Source organism: Fukomys damarensis, unplaced genomic scaffold (assembly GCF_012274545.1).
Source record: "Fukomys damarensis isolate Sample0158 unplaced genomic scaffold, DMR_v1.0_HiC HiC_scaffold_18, whole genome shotgun sequence".
NCBI lineage: Eukaryota > Metazoa > Chordata > Mammalia > Rodentia > Bathyergidae > Fukomys > Fukomys damarensis.
The window spans coordinates 10,168,772-10,185,768 of NW_022900930.1; the positions used below are offsets into that span (position 1 = coordinate 10,168,772).

Genomic DNA, 16,997 nt, shown 5'->3' on the forward strand with positions numbered 1-16,997 from the left:
AAGCTGACGCTGTAAATCTCTAATGATGACTTTCTCAACTTTTTTTTAAAGATATAAACCTACAGTTCATTAGAGGTAGAAGAATATCCCTAGTCAATTTTTGAAGGCCTCACTTCTAGCGTTCATTGACCTATGTTTAGAATTTTTTTGTCTTGCAGAATTGAAATTCTGTACCCATTAAATTCCCCATTGATCTCTCCCCAGCCTCTGGCAACTACTGTCTTGTTTTCTTATCAATCTTTTTTAAATACTTAAGATGATTTCTTAACCTTTCTCTCCTCAATGATACAGATTTATAGTTATTGTCATTTTGCTTACAAGTATAAATCTTATACTGTTATAATTTTCACACATAAAAAGACTTACAATTTCAAAGCAATTGTGCTTATACTAAGATAAAAGATCTTCATAATCTTCATGAGTGAAAGATATTTTATCTGAAAGTTTTTCTACAAACTTAGAGTCAAATTCATTATTATTCTGAGACCTAGGGGATTCCAAATAGACATTTTTTGGTTGCTTATTTGTTAAAAACTTGAGATCAGAGTTACCAGAACAATTAGGCTTAAATACTAGACTTCCATAGCTTTTTCCTATGTAGGTTCTAGTTTTTTCAGAATACTTAACCTATATACTAGAGTGGACTTTTTATGGAATTTAACAGTAAAAATGTTTGCTAAATGAATGAAAAATCTTCACTTAATTCAATATGAACCTGTTTAAGGAGCCTTATGGGAAATATAGTTTGGGAGGAAGTAGGTATAAAATTAAAATGCATCTTTCTGCAAATGAACTGTTTCAAATACAATTTTCGAAATCATTGGCAATAAGAAAAAACTCAACCCAAGAAATGCATTTTAAAAACTTATTCTTCAAAAGTTTTCTTCAAAATAACTATACCTGTTACTAAACTTCTTCAAAGAAATCAATAAAGTTTAAAATTCTGTAAGCAATACGTATGTAAATAACCAAAAATGATATGACTACACTGCTAATGATCTTGTTATATGAAAAAAAATCTATTTTCTCTTGTCCTAAATTGTCTTGAAACTATCAAAAAACTAGTTGATCATGACACTTTGATAATTACTGAATCTTTATTCATTTTAGGAGTTTTACAATTCATAATGTCAATGATATTTTACTATCAATGCTTTCAAACTATGGTATTTATTTATAACCATTTTTAATATTTCCATAACTCTGTAGCACTTAAATGTGTTAACAATCTGCTGATTTACTTCCAAAAAAATCTTTAAAATTGAGTATCATTATTCCTTTATTCTCTATTTTATTATTAGAAATGTCTTGGCAGGGGGAAAAAAATCCCTTGAGTTGAAAGGACTTAGTGAAGGGTTTGTAGTGCGCCCTTGTAGTGTAGCAATTACCTGGGCTTCTCTCACTATCAAGGATCTTTCTACATTGTTTACCATTATCACCCCTCCACTGCCCTGCACCCCTCTGACCACATGCTGCCAACACCTAGAACTTAACCTGTCCTAAACTTGTAGTCTCTAACTTAAGGTAGGCACTAATATCTTTCCAACAGGAAACTAGCTAAGATAGTGACTTCGAGCCTGAAAATTCCACAAGTTCTGATCCTTATCTCACAATGATTTACCTACTTTGTCATTTATAATACTAAATTTATTTAAAATGAAGAATGCTTATGAGTTTTGTAATAAAGTTAGTCTGCACTTTTGCTTTTTGGAAATTACTAAACTGTGTTCCTACTTAAAGGCATCTTTGAGTTATTAGCTGTGTGTAATTTGATTACTCGCCATTATGTTGTCTGACTTTTTTTTTAAGATTCAAGTACTGTAGTTTTTTTTATTTGAAGCTGATTTTATTTTTTTAATGGTGCATGTTTGCAGTAACATGATGTTCACATTCTTCGTGGGGAGGAGGTACATCACATAACACATCATAATTACTCTTTTATCCCCTTCTCCCCTCTCCCCTCCCCTCCATTTCTTGCTCCCCTTCCCAAATGAGGAAGAACTATTTCTCTACTTCCTCTTATCTATCTTTTGTTTTTATTTTATTTGTGTTTTGGCTTTATCATATAAGAGAAACCATGTAATACTTACATTTGTGGGCCTGATTTATTTCATTTAACATTGTGGTCTCAAGGTGCATCCATTTTCCTACAAAGACTCCAATTTGTCCTTCTTTTGTGGTAGAGTAGTACTCCAAGACATACAAAGTTGTTATTAGCCAGGGGGTGTGGCCTTCACCTGTAGCCCAGCCATTTGGGCAGCTGAGGGTACAGGATCACACGAGACCACAACATAGCAAATCTGTCTCCAACAAAAAGGAACCATCCAGTTGTAATTTAAATAGTACTTCTACTCAGGTGATTTGCATCTGACTTGAGACATGCTATCTAAAATCTACTTATTATTTGAAAGAAATGTTTTATATTTTATATAGAAAAAAATGTAGTCTTTCTGGTAAACATGGAACTTGGTTCTTTGGTTTTTAAAAGCTCAATTCAAAATGAAAAATTAGCATTAGCAAATGTATTATAACTATAAACTAAAATTAATAGGAATGCTAAATTATTCACTATGCTTACGCTATAATTCATAAAGCTAGAACAAATTGTATATGTTTTGGACTACGATTTCAAGCATTCATGGAAATTTTTAAAATCCTTTCAGTCTTGCCTTTTGCCTCGTGGTGTGCCACAGTATAATATGGAAGTAAGGGAACTTTGTCACAGAGCGGAAGCCCCAAATATGTGTCTTTTAGTTGGCCCAGGGCAAGTTATGGACCCTGGCTTGCTTATCCATCGGTTGAAGGGATTGGATCAGAGTAGGCGATCATTAAGAGCCCTGTCAATTTCTGTATCTTTGGAGTCAGTGAAACTTTCCTTCTACACCCTTTACTCATTTTTCTCCAGCTGCCCTTTGTTTCATCTGACATTTACTAACTATCCTATCTTTTCTGGAACCCCTTGGAGTTAGTTATGACTGCATCAGTGTTTTGGTACATTGCTTCTCTAATTTTCCCATTCCATTGTTGCTGCCATCTAGCATCTGTATAAATCTGCATCAGTAAAATATACTTAGTCTGCCCAAAAAATGTATGTACATATCAGGAAAAGAAAAAGTTGTATAAATATTTTAACGCTAAATTTACTGAGACATCATGAGATTAATACAAGTTATGTTTGGCCTTTATAATTACAAGAGGTGCTCAAAGTGGTGGCCATTAAGCTTCCAAACATTTATTAGTACAGCAAACTACTGTTTGGATAACTTTGGTCATTGAGATTGCTGCACATACATTTTTAATTTCTTTTCTAAGGGCAGGCAATATAGTGCATTTTCTGTGATATACAATATCCTGTAGGGGCCCGCATACAAGGCTAACACCATCTGTTGAAAAAAAGCATACTATTTTTCTTTTCCTGAAGTGTGTATACATTTTTTTTGGTGGACCCTGTATTTTGAGCAGTACTTCACAATGTAGGTAACTATTCATAAAGGAAAAAATGTTTAAAGCAAAAAAAATACATAGCTTTTATAATAGCTTCAAATATATTTCTCATATGTGCCTGCACACTATCTGGCACATGGCAAACAAATGAAAAAAATATCTGTTGAATGAAAAACAGGACACTTTGATTAGGCTCCAAAAGCTGCTTTTGAATGAAATAGCGTAAAGCTAATCATAGTGAAATGCTTTCCTTGTGCAAATAAATGTACCTCTAGTCCCTACCACAGCACCTGGCACAAAGTGGTCCCTCCATGTCCATTGAGTAAAGAGAGGAACAGCATATCTATTAAGCAAAGAAAACATTTTCTGAAATGAAAATTTGGGATGTGTAAGAAACAAAAGATTACGTATTAAACTGTGCCTTAATTTGTGAGTTATCTTTGAAACAAAAATGACACAGCATCTCTTATCAGGTTTTTAAATGATCGCTTTCATGAACACTGGTCACCTTTTTTGTCTGTTAAGCACTGTGATTTCAAAGGCATTACAGGATGAGAAACAGTGATGATTAAGTGAAGAGACATGACTTAGGAAATTCGCAGTGTTTGTAGAGGGGAGTGCAAAGAAAGAAGAAACTTGTTTTAAATTTAAAGTCAAGTTAAAGATATAGAATTTTCCTAAGGGAAACTAAGTTTAAAATATATTTAATGAAGACTTAGGTTGCGTCTAAAAAGTTTTGGTGAAAGAAGAACGTCCTAGTTAAAGGATGAGCAACTTAAATGACTTAACAAAGGCCTTTACACAATACCCCCAGCCCTTTCTTTCCCTCTAATTTTTTATCTTGAGACAGGGTCTTGCTAAGTTATTTATGTTGTCCATGCTGGGCTCAAACTTTTAATTCTCCTGCCTCAGCCTCCCATACTGCTAAGATTACAAGTATGTACCACCACCACCACTCCTGGATGAACTTTTAAAATTGTAATAATGTACATATAATTTGAAATTATTTTCACATTCTTTTACAAATTTTACATTACCCTGATGAAACTACTGACTCAGTTTAGTTCCATATCACTATCCTAACCTTATAAAACCGAGGCCCTGGCAGGTGAAATGATTTGCTGTAATCACTTAGCTACCTAATAAAATTCCAGGGTTTTAACAAGTCCACTGCTCAAGAAAGCCTTTATAATAACACTACAGAAATGTTAAATGTTCAACTTTGAAATCAAAATTTAAGCATGTAATATTAGCATATAGCTAACAAGCATTCTGAGAATACATTCTAGGTATTTTCCTATTTTCGTCCCTTCTGTAGGCTCAGTTTAGCACACTGCATGCACTCAATTTAAGCCCAGGTAGGAGGCACTGGGAGGCATGGCAGCTTGTACTGGTGCTGATGTCTTTGTATGAGTCACTAACTGGATTCTGACCATCTGCACATCAGCCTCTGCCTCAAACTCTAAGTCTTTCACTCTGTGCTTTCATCTCCCTCCCGGAGCTTTCCTCCTTAGCTAGTCTTTCAGAACTTTATCTCTCCCTGGGCTGCATCACAAGTCTTGCCATGACACCTGCATTGCAGACTAACCCTCAAAAAGATAATATTTAGATAATTTAACTACTACATTTGTGTAGTAAGCTCAGTTACTTAAAAATCAATCAGTGAATCTTTAAAGTCTTATGAGCAAGAACACCACAGAAAAGTTTTGAACAGACATTTGAAAGGAATATTTCAGATTTTTATCAAATTAACTCAAAAACCTACATTTTCATTTCCGTCATTATACAGTGATTATAGTTGTTAAAAGGATGACTTTAGACATGCAACAAAACTCAGTCATGTTAATTTTGTTGTATTTATTAAAGTACAAATGAAAAGTAAATATATTAGAAATATTTCAATTTGAGTAAGATTAATAGCATTGTGATTAAAGCTTTTCTTCCTGTTTCACATTATAAAATTTTCTTTTCTAAATCTACCAATTTTGGTTTTTTTTCCCCCGAAGGAGCCTCTTTCACCCTCACTTACAAGAAATAGGAAAAACTTTAAAATACATCATGAGACTTTTAAAATATTATTACCAAATAATTTTGCATGCCAAAAAATGGCTTTTGAAATGGATGCACAGTTTAGGCCTTGGTTTCAGAATAGCATGGAACCATTACAATTTAGGCCCCAGTGACTGTCATGAGGAGAAACTTACAGGCCATTGCCCTGATGCTCAGCTTTCCCTCTTTCATATTTGAACTATATTTAGCATTGGAGCTCTGTTTTCTTTTGAAACTTACAGATCTTTAATCCCCTCATAATCAGTAATATTTACATGACTATTCTATTGTTAGTATACTTTTTTCATTCTTGAGAGTCAAATAATGTCCTTTAATGTCATTAAGTTATTTTTTTAAAATCTTATAGCTGAGTATCCATGTTATCTTGTATCAATTTTATTGTGTTTTATAATTGTATCAATTTACACTTATGCAAATTTTATGTTAACAATAGCAATAGCAGTAATAATGTGTGGATTAGGGATTTGGGAGCTTTTTTTAAAGAATTAAGTATGTGCCTACACTTTTGCTTTTTAAACAATCTGAATTTGTAATATGGAATAAGAAGCCACTGTGCAAGGTAAGCAATGGCAATTGGAGAGAAATGAATCCATTCATTTATTCATTTAACAAATATTTACTGTGTTCCCCTCATAAGCCAGGCATTGTTTAGGAAAATATTGTTTTTTTCCAATCTCAGATAGAGATGATAATCAATAATAAAATTAGATATTTAAAATGTCTTTGTAAGACATGTGGGTTGGGGACAGCACACGCCTTTGGTAGGTTTTCTTTGAAATTACAAAAAAATTGGAGAAATAACTGGCTTTTAGTTTCTGCTTTAATTTTATAGGTGAATACTTGACATCACTTGTGGATAAATTCTGTTGAGAATATTACTATTTTCTTCTCAAGACCAATAGAATTTTCTCACTTATTTATTTTTAGAATTGTCAGATCATGTAATAAGGTTATTTCTGTAGGAAAGTAGGTATTCATTGTATATTTGTCTCTAAAGGTAACCTCTTTAAAGCTAATGAACACATGGTCCCTTACATTTGAAGAGGTGAGATAATCATTATGAATTAAGTCCCAACCACTGGCATTCAGGAGGGTTATAAATGTGAAATACCAAATATTCTACTTGACTTTTTATCAAGTGTCGTAAGGTAAAATCTTGTTTCCTTCCCACTCCTAAATTTTAAGCGAATCACTCTCCTTCCCATACTGTTATGTCCTACTGCTTTACCAGTAGCCCATGTTCTCTGTAGAGCACTGGTTCTGTTCTCACTTGAGGGTGTGCTACATTGCTTTCCATAGGTCGTTTGAATGGAGGAGTTTTTAAATTAAAAGAAAAACAACCAACTTCCGATGCTTCTGCAAGAGTATTATGTTTAGCTATAATGCCTTTTAGCATTTTTATTAAGATATAATTTGCATAGTGTGAAATGCTCAGATATCAATATACCATTCAATCAACTTTGACAAACAGAAAAAAGAATATTTCTCTCACCCCAGAAAGTTCCTGTGTACCTCTTCTCAGTCAATTTTCTCATGCCCTCCCACCATCCCAGCTTCCAAAAGTGATCACTGATCTGATTTTTTTTATCACTACCAACTAATATTATGTATTCTGGATCTTCATTTAATTTAACACTTTTTAAAAAATTGGTTTCTCTTGTTAAAGCCTAATAGCTTTGAGATCATCTATATTGTTGAGTTTAACAATGGCTCCTAATGATACTTTTTCAATAAGCAGGTCTTCACTTAATATGTATCTTAACTGACACACTATTAAAAACATGGCAACAGCCTATTTTAAGAATGCAGAAGGAGAAAATAATAATATTAAGTGAAATACTCAACATGCAAACAACTCTGTCAACTTAGAGATATATAGGTCAAAAGGTATTGTTTTAGGAGACGCTAAATAGTCTACTAAAAGCAAACACTGAGTAAGTGCATTTAGCAAGTGCAATAGCAACAGAACTGTTGTTTCCTTCACTTTATATTTCTACTTTGGCTGCAGAAAATAAATGTCACAAATCATTCCAGGTGAGAAGTATCTCTATTATCAAAACATGCTCAACAGAAAACTTTCATTGTTTAGCAACATGATAATGCCTCAGTAAGTACTCTTAAAATGGTGTAACATGGACCTGTTGAACTCAGTTTTATTTTTGAGAAACTTGCTTTGATCTGTAATTCCTAGCAAACATTGTATAAGTGAAAGAAGAGTGAATACAAGAGCACATCCAGATTGCATTTTTCTTTTTTTGGTGTCCTAATTCTGCTTGCCTAAATTATGCCTTTTTTTTTTTCAAAGATTCACTGAGGTTCTGGTAACAGCAATAAATTTAAGCAAGATTATATTGTGGTTCAGGGGAGCTGTATTACTGTACACTTTATTCCAATAGATCTAAAGGGTAAATGTTTACTCTCTGTTGTCTACTATAAGAGAAGTGTATCCACACCAACAAAAGTGTCTGAATTTAATGTAACTATCTAAAGGAGAGAACAGTGACCTTTGGCTGGTTCACTGACATCCTTACCCGTCTCCATCTAGTCTGGGAACGCAAAAGAATCCCAGAACCTTGGCAAAAAGTAACAACATGCACCACAGCTACTTTCTTGTCTTTGTGGAACATTAATATATCATGCTCCTTGTCTGTACAATTATTCAGCAAGAGAAAAAAATACCAACACACCACAGTGCTTATATCAGTTTTATGGGAAAAGTACCTAAATGAAATAAGAAATTCAGAGAAAGTAATGAGAAGATCTTAATTATTCTTTCTCTAAATCTCCCTTATTCATGCATTTTCTCATTTCTTTTGTGTTCCTGCCTATCACTAAGTAGTAATACTTTCCTTCCCCCTCTTAGATTTATTTTTCTCTTTCTGGTTCCTAAATTCTTTTACTATATTTCACTCTGATAATTCAAAAGCACTAAATTGAAGCTTTTCTTTAATATGACCTACTTTAGTGTAGAATCCAGCCTCTGTCTTGTTTCTCATGAAAGGCAGTTGCATTTGAATTACCAAAAGAACATCATTAGTAGAATTTAACCTATAAAGTGAACCTATGTGCCATCGTACTAAGCCTCAAGGATACATGTTCTGAACTCTAACGAATAACTTCTTTTGAGCTGTATACATAAACTGAATTCTCTAAATGGTTTGATATGTTTTAGTTGTAGTAATTAATTTTAACTAACTGCCTATAGTGCTTCCTGCCAGATGGAGAAATAAGGATATGGTGTTGGCTCCCATTTAAATGTGAAAAATAATATCAGCTTAATGTCAAAAGGAGAAGAGATTTTAGGTTATGAATTAAACAATTACAAACCTCATTTCTCAGTAAATACACTGTACTTTGAAGAGTTTTGAAATATCCTAGCTTAACAAAACTTAAAGCTGATTGCAAATAATCTTTCCTCCTCCTATCTCCTTATGATTCTGGCTGACAAAAATTAAGCTTTTAGGAAGCTGGAGTTGCAGCTCAGTAGTACAGTACATGCTTAGTATGTTCAAGACCCTATGTTCATTCTCTAGCATCAAAATTTTTTTTTTACTTTCTAGTTTTTGACGTAATTATGTTTTGTTGCTTCTCAGGCAAAATGTTGTTATTAAAAGTGTTGTTATGGGGCCAGGGATTTAGCTCAGGGGTTCCACTGCCTGTTTCCCAAGCGCAAGGTTCCAAGTTTGATCCCTGGTACCAAAAAAGAAGTGTTTTCTTTACATATATAGTAATTTAAGTTAGACATTGCAACTTAGGATCAAAGCCATGTATTTTTCCACTAATATCATTTAAACCATAACTGCTTTTACAAGAAATAATTTCACTCTCTCTTTGAAATGGGAAATGAAGTCATGAATTGTATTTCAGTCTCAAACCAACCTGTTGTTTAGGGGAGAAGTGATGTGAAGTGGTGAAAGTAGAAACAAACCCTTAGATGTTAATCTTGCTGACAAGTAAAGTATTGCCATAGCCACGTTACTCTGATCTAATTTAAGTAGAGTTATTCAGGATTTAAAAGGCTTTCCATAGTATCTTTGCCAAGGAAGGAGTAATAATGATTTAAAGAAAACATTTAATATTCACAGTTGTTCAAGACTTCTGAAACATGAAACTTTTCAAATGTATCCTTTTTACTTAAAAAGAAAGTGGATTTTTGAACACCGCACAGGGAGTCATCTTGTCAAAAGAAGAACTAGTTAGTTAGCATGATAAAGAATTTTAGAAATGACTTTTGTCATCGGCTAGGTGCACCCAGTTCAATAAAATCGTAATCTTCTCAGGGGTCTGGACTTTCCTGCTCTAATTACCAAAAAACTGAAGAACCACTACTCCTCATTGCCACTGCTATACCAGTGTGACTGTCCTTTCCTTCCCTTCTCATAGTCTCCATATTCATACTAATGCAGCTATGAGGAACATTTCCTTGATTCATCGTGCTTGAATTAGCTTAAGAAAAGAATTATCTATGTAGAAGTACAACTTCTAACTCTCATGACTGGCAAAGGTAAAGATGAGTAAGTTGAAGTTTGAATAGTAGTTGTAGTAATTGTCGATGGTGTCACCGGTACTCTGGAGAATCCATTTTAATGGGCTGTGACACAGCCACTCAAGAATAAGTGATGCTACTCTATTATTTGAGTATTATTGTAGTGGAGAAGCAAAAGGAAACCAGCCCAGCTTTCCATTGAGAGGCAGAGTGAGGCAGTATTGTGTCGAGGTTATTTGTACAATTTTCTCAGTCTCATTTCTCATTCTCAATCAGCAGAGAGTTATCTTATATACTCATAAGATAAATACTCTGCTAGGTCTGTATATTACAGTAGACCTCAAGCCACAGTCTTTGACCCCAAAGAGCACACGGTATGCTCAGCATAACAATGATGGCGAACCTCTGAGAGTTTTCAATGATACAAACAGCTTTCTGTGGCGTGCTTACCATAGGCTCACCATCACTGGGATAAAGCAATGCCAGGTAAATGACCGTACAGCAGAGAACCAACCCAAGACCTTTACAAGCTCCATGCAGCTACACTGCTGCACAATTTATTATTAACTTTGCTTTCCTCACCAGAATACAATGAGAAATACTACAATAAATATTGTGGAGCATTTTATAAATAATGCTATAAACAGCTTAATATTAGAAAAATATTCTAATAATATTAGAAAAACAAGACTAAATAATACAATAGAAATTATTCTCATACATTCAGTATTTATGTCAACACCATAGGATCACTACCAAGGAAAAACTATTTTAGGTAAATACAATTGCCTATCTTTTGCAAAGTCAAGAAAATATCTGTGCATATTTGCAAGAGAGATTGTAGAGTCATATTATTTTGAGTATTATGCAAGCTAATTATAGTTAGAATGTCATATATAGTACGAAGTTTCCACATATCTGCAACTTCTATTTAAAATAGAATTTTAATGCATTTCAATGTTTATTGAAGTACTTAACAACTTTTAATGCTGAGATTATAAAAGGCTATTATTTACCAAAAAAGAATTATTATGTTTTTATATTCAGAAACTATTAAAACGGTCTGTGAATGAACATCTGCCCATGTGATTAACCTGTCAGTATGTTGGATTTGGAATTGTCAGTGATTTATCATGACTTTCTGCTTTTACTTATGTTTTTAAGTTTTGTTAATTTTCTCAGAATACTAGGATATTAATTTCTATTACATTTTACATCCTCAAGAGATGAAAAGTTTATATAATTGGGCATTTCTTTCAAATGCTTTCCTACAGTCATTCTTGTACCTAAGACTGAGACAGTCAGACTATAGGAAAAAGAGGTTCTTTTTTTGATAGTCATTTAATAATGAACTAATCCTAACTTTAGCATTAGTGCTTTTGCATTTTTAGCAGCATTTTCACTAGTAAATGGGGCATTACACCACAGTATTTAGCCTCTGCTATAGTAAAACCCAGATGACCTGCCTTTGAGAATAATCATCTTACATTCTCACTTTTTCTTCAGCAATATAATATTTTGGGTCTCAGTTCATAATGCGGTAACTCCCTAGTTTAATTTCATTATACTCAAAAATAACAAAAATATTTAAACTTTAACTTTATGTGCATTACACTTATTTAAAAATATATATTAAAACAATTATTGCATGGTAGAGGCCTCCATTTTTAATTATCTTTTCCTGATGGATGAAATTCATTAATATGGAAAACTTCCATACAGTTCCTTACTACTTTATTTCTTCCATGTCTCACTGCTTTGGTTCCTATCTGTATTGGAGCTTATCCTCTTATCCTTATTGGAGCTGTACATTTCCATTTAGTATTTCTATTTAGAATAAAGAGATAGAAGGATGAAAACACAATAGCCTATCATGAAATATTTTTGCCATACTTCATAGAAATTAGCAGTGAAGGCTAGAAAGCTCAGTATTCAGTATTGCTTTCAAACTGTGGTAAGATAATATTGTTACTTCAATGACTGAAAGAGGAAACACAATATGTAGTCAAGTAAGTTTTTAAAAAAGGATAACTAATCCATTTTTTTTATTCACTAAGTTTACTGATACATTTTTAGGTACACAATATGATGACATTCATCACTGAGAATTTGTACCTGTACATAACGTATCATAGTTCTTATTTTTCCCCATTTTCCTGCTCTCCCTTTAACCCCTCCTATTTTTTAAAATTAATTTTATTGATACATTTAATGTATACAATATAATGACATTCACTGTTGGAAAATTGTACCTTTGCATAATCAATCTTGGTTCTTGTTTTTTCCCCATTTCCCTGCCCTCCCTCCCTCACTATTTATGAAGATTTTGTTTTTGTTTTTTCCTTTTCTCATTTTTTTCTTTCCCTTTTTTCCTTTTCCCTACCCACCCCCCATTTCCCCTTTGGACCTTTTCTTCCTATTTCACATTATCTATTATACATTTTGGTCCCCATTTATACTTTCTCTAATATGTATTGCAAAAATTTCCCTAAACAAGTTCTCATGATGTTTTCAGGTCTTCATGGAAGGCTTTGGCTACCCTTGGATTTAAATTTTCATAGTGACTAGGGCTATTAACAGTGTTTCCTTTAAACACAATACTGTTTTGAGAATGTTATAATGCATATTCCTGGCTACATTTGTGAAACTGTACTACCCTCCTATCTGAAAGCTAAATTGTATATGTATTTAGATTTTGAAAAGCAGATTCACTTGCTTTTTAGAAAAATATTGGTAACTGGCACTTTGGTAAAGGAATGTGCAATTATAAAGGTTTATGCCACTTAATTTGGGGTTTTTTTTAATCCCTGGAATTACTCTTACTAGGCTTTAGATTCAAAAACAAATCAAGCTCCATGACTAGCACTTTTTTCCCACTAGCAATTTTTCTATTTTTCTAATGAGGTGGAATATTTCACTTGAACCATTCTTTTCAATGAATTTTCCCTTTCCTCCTCTATCTTGACCTCAAACCTTTTAAAGAACATTTTAAATCTCCAGTGGTGATTACAAAATATTTAAAATATCATGGCCATTTAATCTTATGCCTCATTTTAGTAATTTTTCTCATCAAAATAAGTAAATTCCTAAAAGGCAAATATTCAGACATTTTTATTAGTTTGTATGGGTTAAAAATAACTGAGCAATTGACCTATGTTTAACCATAATTTATGTTATAATCTGGACTTGTGTAAATAACCAAGTACATAACATTTCCATATCACCCAAAGAGAAATGGTAAGATATGTAAAAAATAGAATTCTGCATGATTATGGTTACTATATAGATAGACTCCTATTAGGTTAACAATATTTTACTGTGGTAAACCCATGGCAGAAGCAAAATGAATATTAAATGCTTACCATTAGATGTTGGCATCAATACAGATTATGCATAAACTACTGCAATAAAGGTATTCATTGTGCCTGTACCTGAAAAATTTACCATTGGTTTTCTTTGAACTTTTTCATTTAAGGATGCATAATCACTTTACATTTAAAAACAACAGAATATACAAATAAAATGATGGCCATATTTGCCATGGTGGTTAATACTCTGTTGAATTTTTGGAGGGATATTGGTTGCCGTATATTATGACATAAACCAGGCTGTTCACAAGCAACTTGTGAGCCTTCTGTACAAGTCACAGCATTTAAAAATTATACATTTTTCCCTTTCCCCACAAAATGAATTCAAAATTGACAATTCAATTTTACAATTTTAAGCTGCTAGTTTTTAAAAATTACCACATGAATTGAAAGATTAAATATCATAAGAACTACAAAAGAATGCTAATTAATAATGTAAGCCCATCCACTATCAAACATCTGATAATGTTTGGTTTCTTATAAAGCCTTAAAATATTTTACTAAAAATTAATTACCTGGAAAAGAAGGCACTTTATTATCTTGAACTAAATATTTGTCTGTATAGAATTTGTCTAAAATCCCTTAAAATATTCTTTATCCTTTTATAAATATATTCTAGTTGTATGTTTTTCTAAAGCCACTTAGAGTATTATGTAATAAATCAAACTATTTTAATTAACACAAAATTGTTGCATAATATAACCAATGAACAACACAGAAATAAAAGTCAAAAGTAACACACTCTATGTGATAATGGCAAAACTAAGTCTACAATCATTTGAAGTTAAAACGTAAATTTTGAAGACTTTTTTTCACTGACCAATTTTTGGCCAGTTTTTATTTTTTTAAATCTCATTTTTAATTTTTATTGCCATGTCTTGAAATGTTAATCAAATATAATGACAGTCAAAGTTATTAGTTAGCCTATCATAACTCAGCTTTTAGTTGAGTTTTTTTTTTTAATGTAACCCTAAAGTATAAAGAAATCATTTTTCTTTCTTCTTTGTTCAAGTCAGCCTAGTGAAGTATAAACGTTGAAGCGTCCACATAGATGTGCTGCTCTATAAGTGTTGCCTCTTCAGGAAATTGGTAGGTGATTTATACAAGAGATGTAGTTCAACAGAAAAAGCATTGGATAATTTTTTCAATAGGGTTGAACTTTCTCAAGTTAAACATAACATCTTTCTGACATTTATAAGGATAGGCTAAGAACAAACTTCACTTTCATTTTTGTTTGGGAGCAGAATACCTTAAAAAGAAAATATTTTTTTCATAATATTACTTATTTTTAAGTATCTCTCTGGTAGCCATTTTTTCAATATCTAGTTTTCAGCATTTTACTATATGTAAAATCATAGAGTCATCATTACATGGTCTGGAAAGAAGTAAAAATTTTCAGAAGTCTATCCTCATAAAGGAGAGACTAAAGGCAAATTCCATGTCAGTCATTTAGTTTATTTCTTTGTTTTGTTTTTAAAATAAGATATATTAACCCAAAGGTGTGTTAATGTCAAGGCATGAACAATCTTAAATGTAGACCTACTGAGTATTTTGTGATGCTGAGTAAAAGACTTTTCAAATCTCTGTGATGCTGAGTACTTTCCTTAGAAAGTTTTGTTTAATGTTAGATTGTCGTTCTGAAAGATGTTGGTCCTAGTGGGATTTTTAAACACTTGGAAAACAAAAAACGCATGTATTACAAGTATAGATATGGTGAATTGTAAACTTGCCGTATAGTACTGATTCTATTTTCAAAAATGTTTCACTGTTAAATATAGACAACATGAAATTGCTGCCATTCTGTAACTGAGTACTTTTTCCTAAATGACCCTGTTATCACTATTCCAGAATTAGACATTGGGCAGATATATGATTAACTCATGTGTCTGCACAGATGCTTCAAGGTATATTCTTCTCTTGGTGAGTAAAACAATAGTTTCCTTGGCATCGATGCATTGAGACTTGAATATACCTGTATCTATTCTTATTGCTCATTTCTTATGCAGTATCTTCTCATATGCTAAAACTGGCCCAGGCACAACTAAAAATTGAGGGTTTGTTACATGCTTTCTAACAGAAAGGTTTTCAATGATATTAATTATGGGTTTGTACTGGGAAAATAGTGGAACTCCCTCTTCAATTTCATATTTGCTAAATTTAAATTAATATTTTTTCTTTAGCTCACAAATTACCCTAAATCCAGAGAGAATATCAACCCTTTTCACTGTTGTCAAACCAACCATAAGGAACAGCCCTATGATACTACAAAAACAGTTGAGGAATAAGGAATAAATCTCTTATGTTACAATCCAGAATAAAGGCATTTGGTGAAAGAAATGAACCGAAGTTCATCATGAATGCAAGGCTTCTGTACTTGGCATTCCTCCACGGAAGGGAAGACACGTATCAACACCATTGGCGTCATTTTCAAACTGATCTTATGTGAGAAACCCTCCACCACACTGGAGTACTTTTCAACTCTATCAGGTTTTGGGCTATTTTTGTTTGTTTAACTCATCGAGCCTTTAAGTTTTCAAACCACCATCTGTCAACAATGAGGTAGAAGATATGTAGATTTGAAAATACTTTCTTAAGAGATCATGTAACTATATAACTCTGAATTTTAAAATTGAGGGTGGAATGGATCATTTCAACCACTGCCTCTACAAGAAACATTTTTTTGAAAATCTGTAACTGCTTTAGTGTTAACAGGGTACAAGGTGTTTTTTGTCCTGTATTGTATTTAAAAGGTTCTCACTGATTGTGATTGTATTGTACTGTATGGAAAGAAATCATAAATTGCCTTGTATTGTTTATAATAGATCACACCACATGCTATTTCAGTTTCCATGTTCCAAGTTTTTCAGTGATGCATGTTAACAGTTAGGTCCTAAAATTCTGTGGTGCTAATTCTTCCATACCCAATGGTGCTTCTGTGGATGCTAACTGCACACATGCTGAACAAAGCTTGAAGTTTAAAACTTTCCTCCCTTCCTCTGTTTATATGAAGTAAAATAAAATAACTTGAACTTGTCTCAAAGTATCACTGACAATCTAATAAACTGGTTTATATGTGTACTTCGTTTGGATTCTTTTTTCAGAAATCCCTCCAGTTCTACCGGGTTCCAAATGTTGATCTTACTTTGTGTTTATTTAATTACTGTTTATTTTGTGTGCCAAATTTGTGATATCTTTAGGAATTTAAATCCAGTTGGCCTGGCTTCTACAATCATATTCAATAGAACCTACAAAAACAATCTTACCAGAACTGGAAATAAAAAAATTGAAAAGATAAAAAATGTGCCAAAAGAATGCTTTTATCTATTTTGGAACTTTATTAACATTTTTAATCATCTGGTTGAGGCAGACAATAACATTTGCGTGAGAGAAAGTGTGTCTCCAAAACCTGTATCTCAGCTCAGCCAACAATGAAAAGGCCATTCCTATAGGCTCATATTTAAAGAAAGATTTGGTGCTGGGGATACAGATCAGTGATACAGCACCTGTCTACCATCCCTGAGGTGCTGGGTTCAATTCACAGCACCATGAAATATTAAAGTAAGATTTCACTTCTCATGTCTGAAAATAAGGGCCAAAGAATCAAATTTGAATTTTCCAGAACAAATTGA

General features: G+C 32.8%; 1 protein-coding gene across 3 annotated transcripts in view; it reads left to right on the forward strand.

Moving 5' to 3' along the window:
* Purg (purine rich element binding protein G) overlaps positions 1 to 16,610 on the forward strand; it is a 32,774-nt gene extending 16,164 nt beyond the window's left edge. For 2 of the 3 annotated variants that reach the window (XM_010622173.2, XM_010622179.2), the window contains exon 2: positions 15,549 to 16,610. In XM_010622173.2, the coding sequence (XP_010620475.1) occupies positions 15,549 to 15,653 (105 nt within the window). In that variant the 3' untranslated portion in view covers positions 15,654 to 16,610. Of the gene's footprint in view, positions 1 to 14,380 lie in introns of all 3 variants that reach the window. The other variant, XM_010622182.2, reaches the window with a different exon arrangement.
* The last annotated feature ends 387 nt before the right edge of the window (positions 16,611 to 16,997 follow it).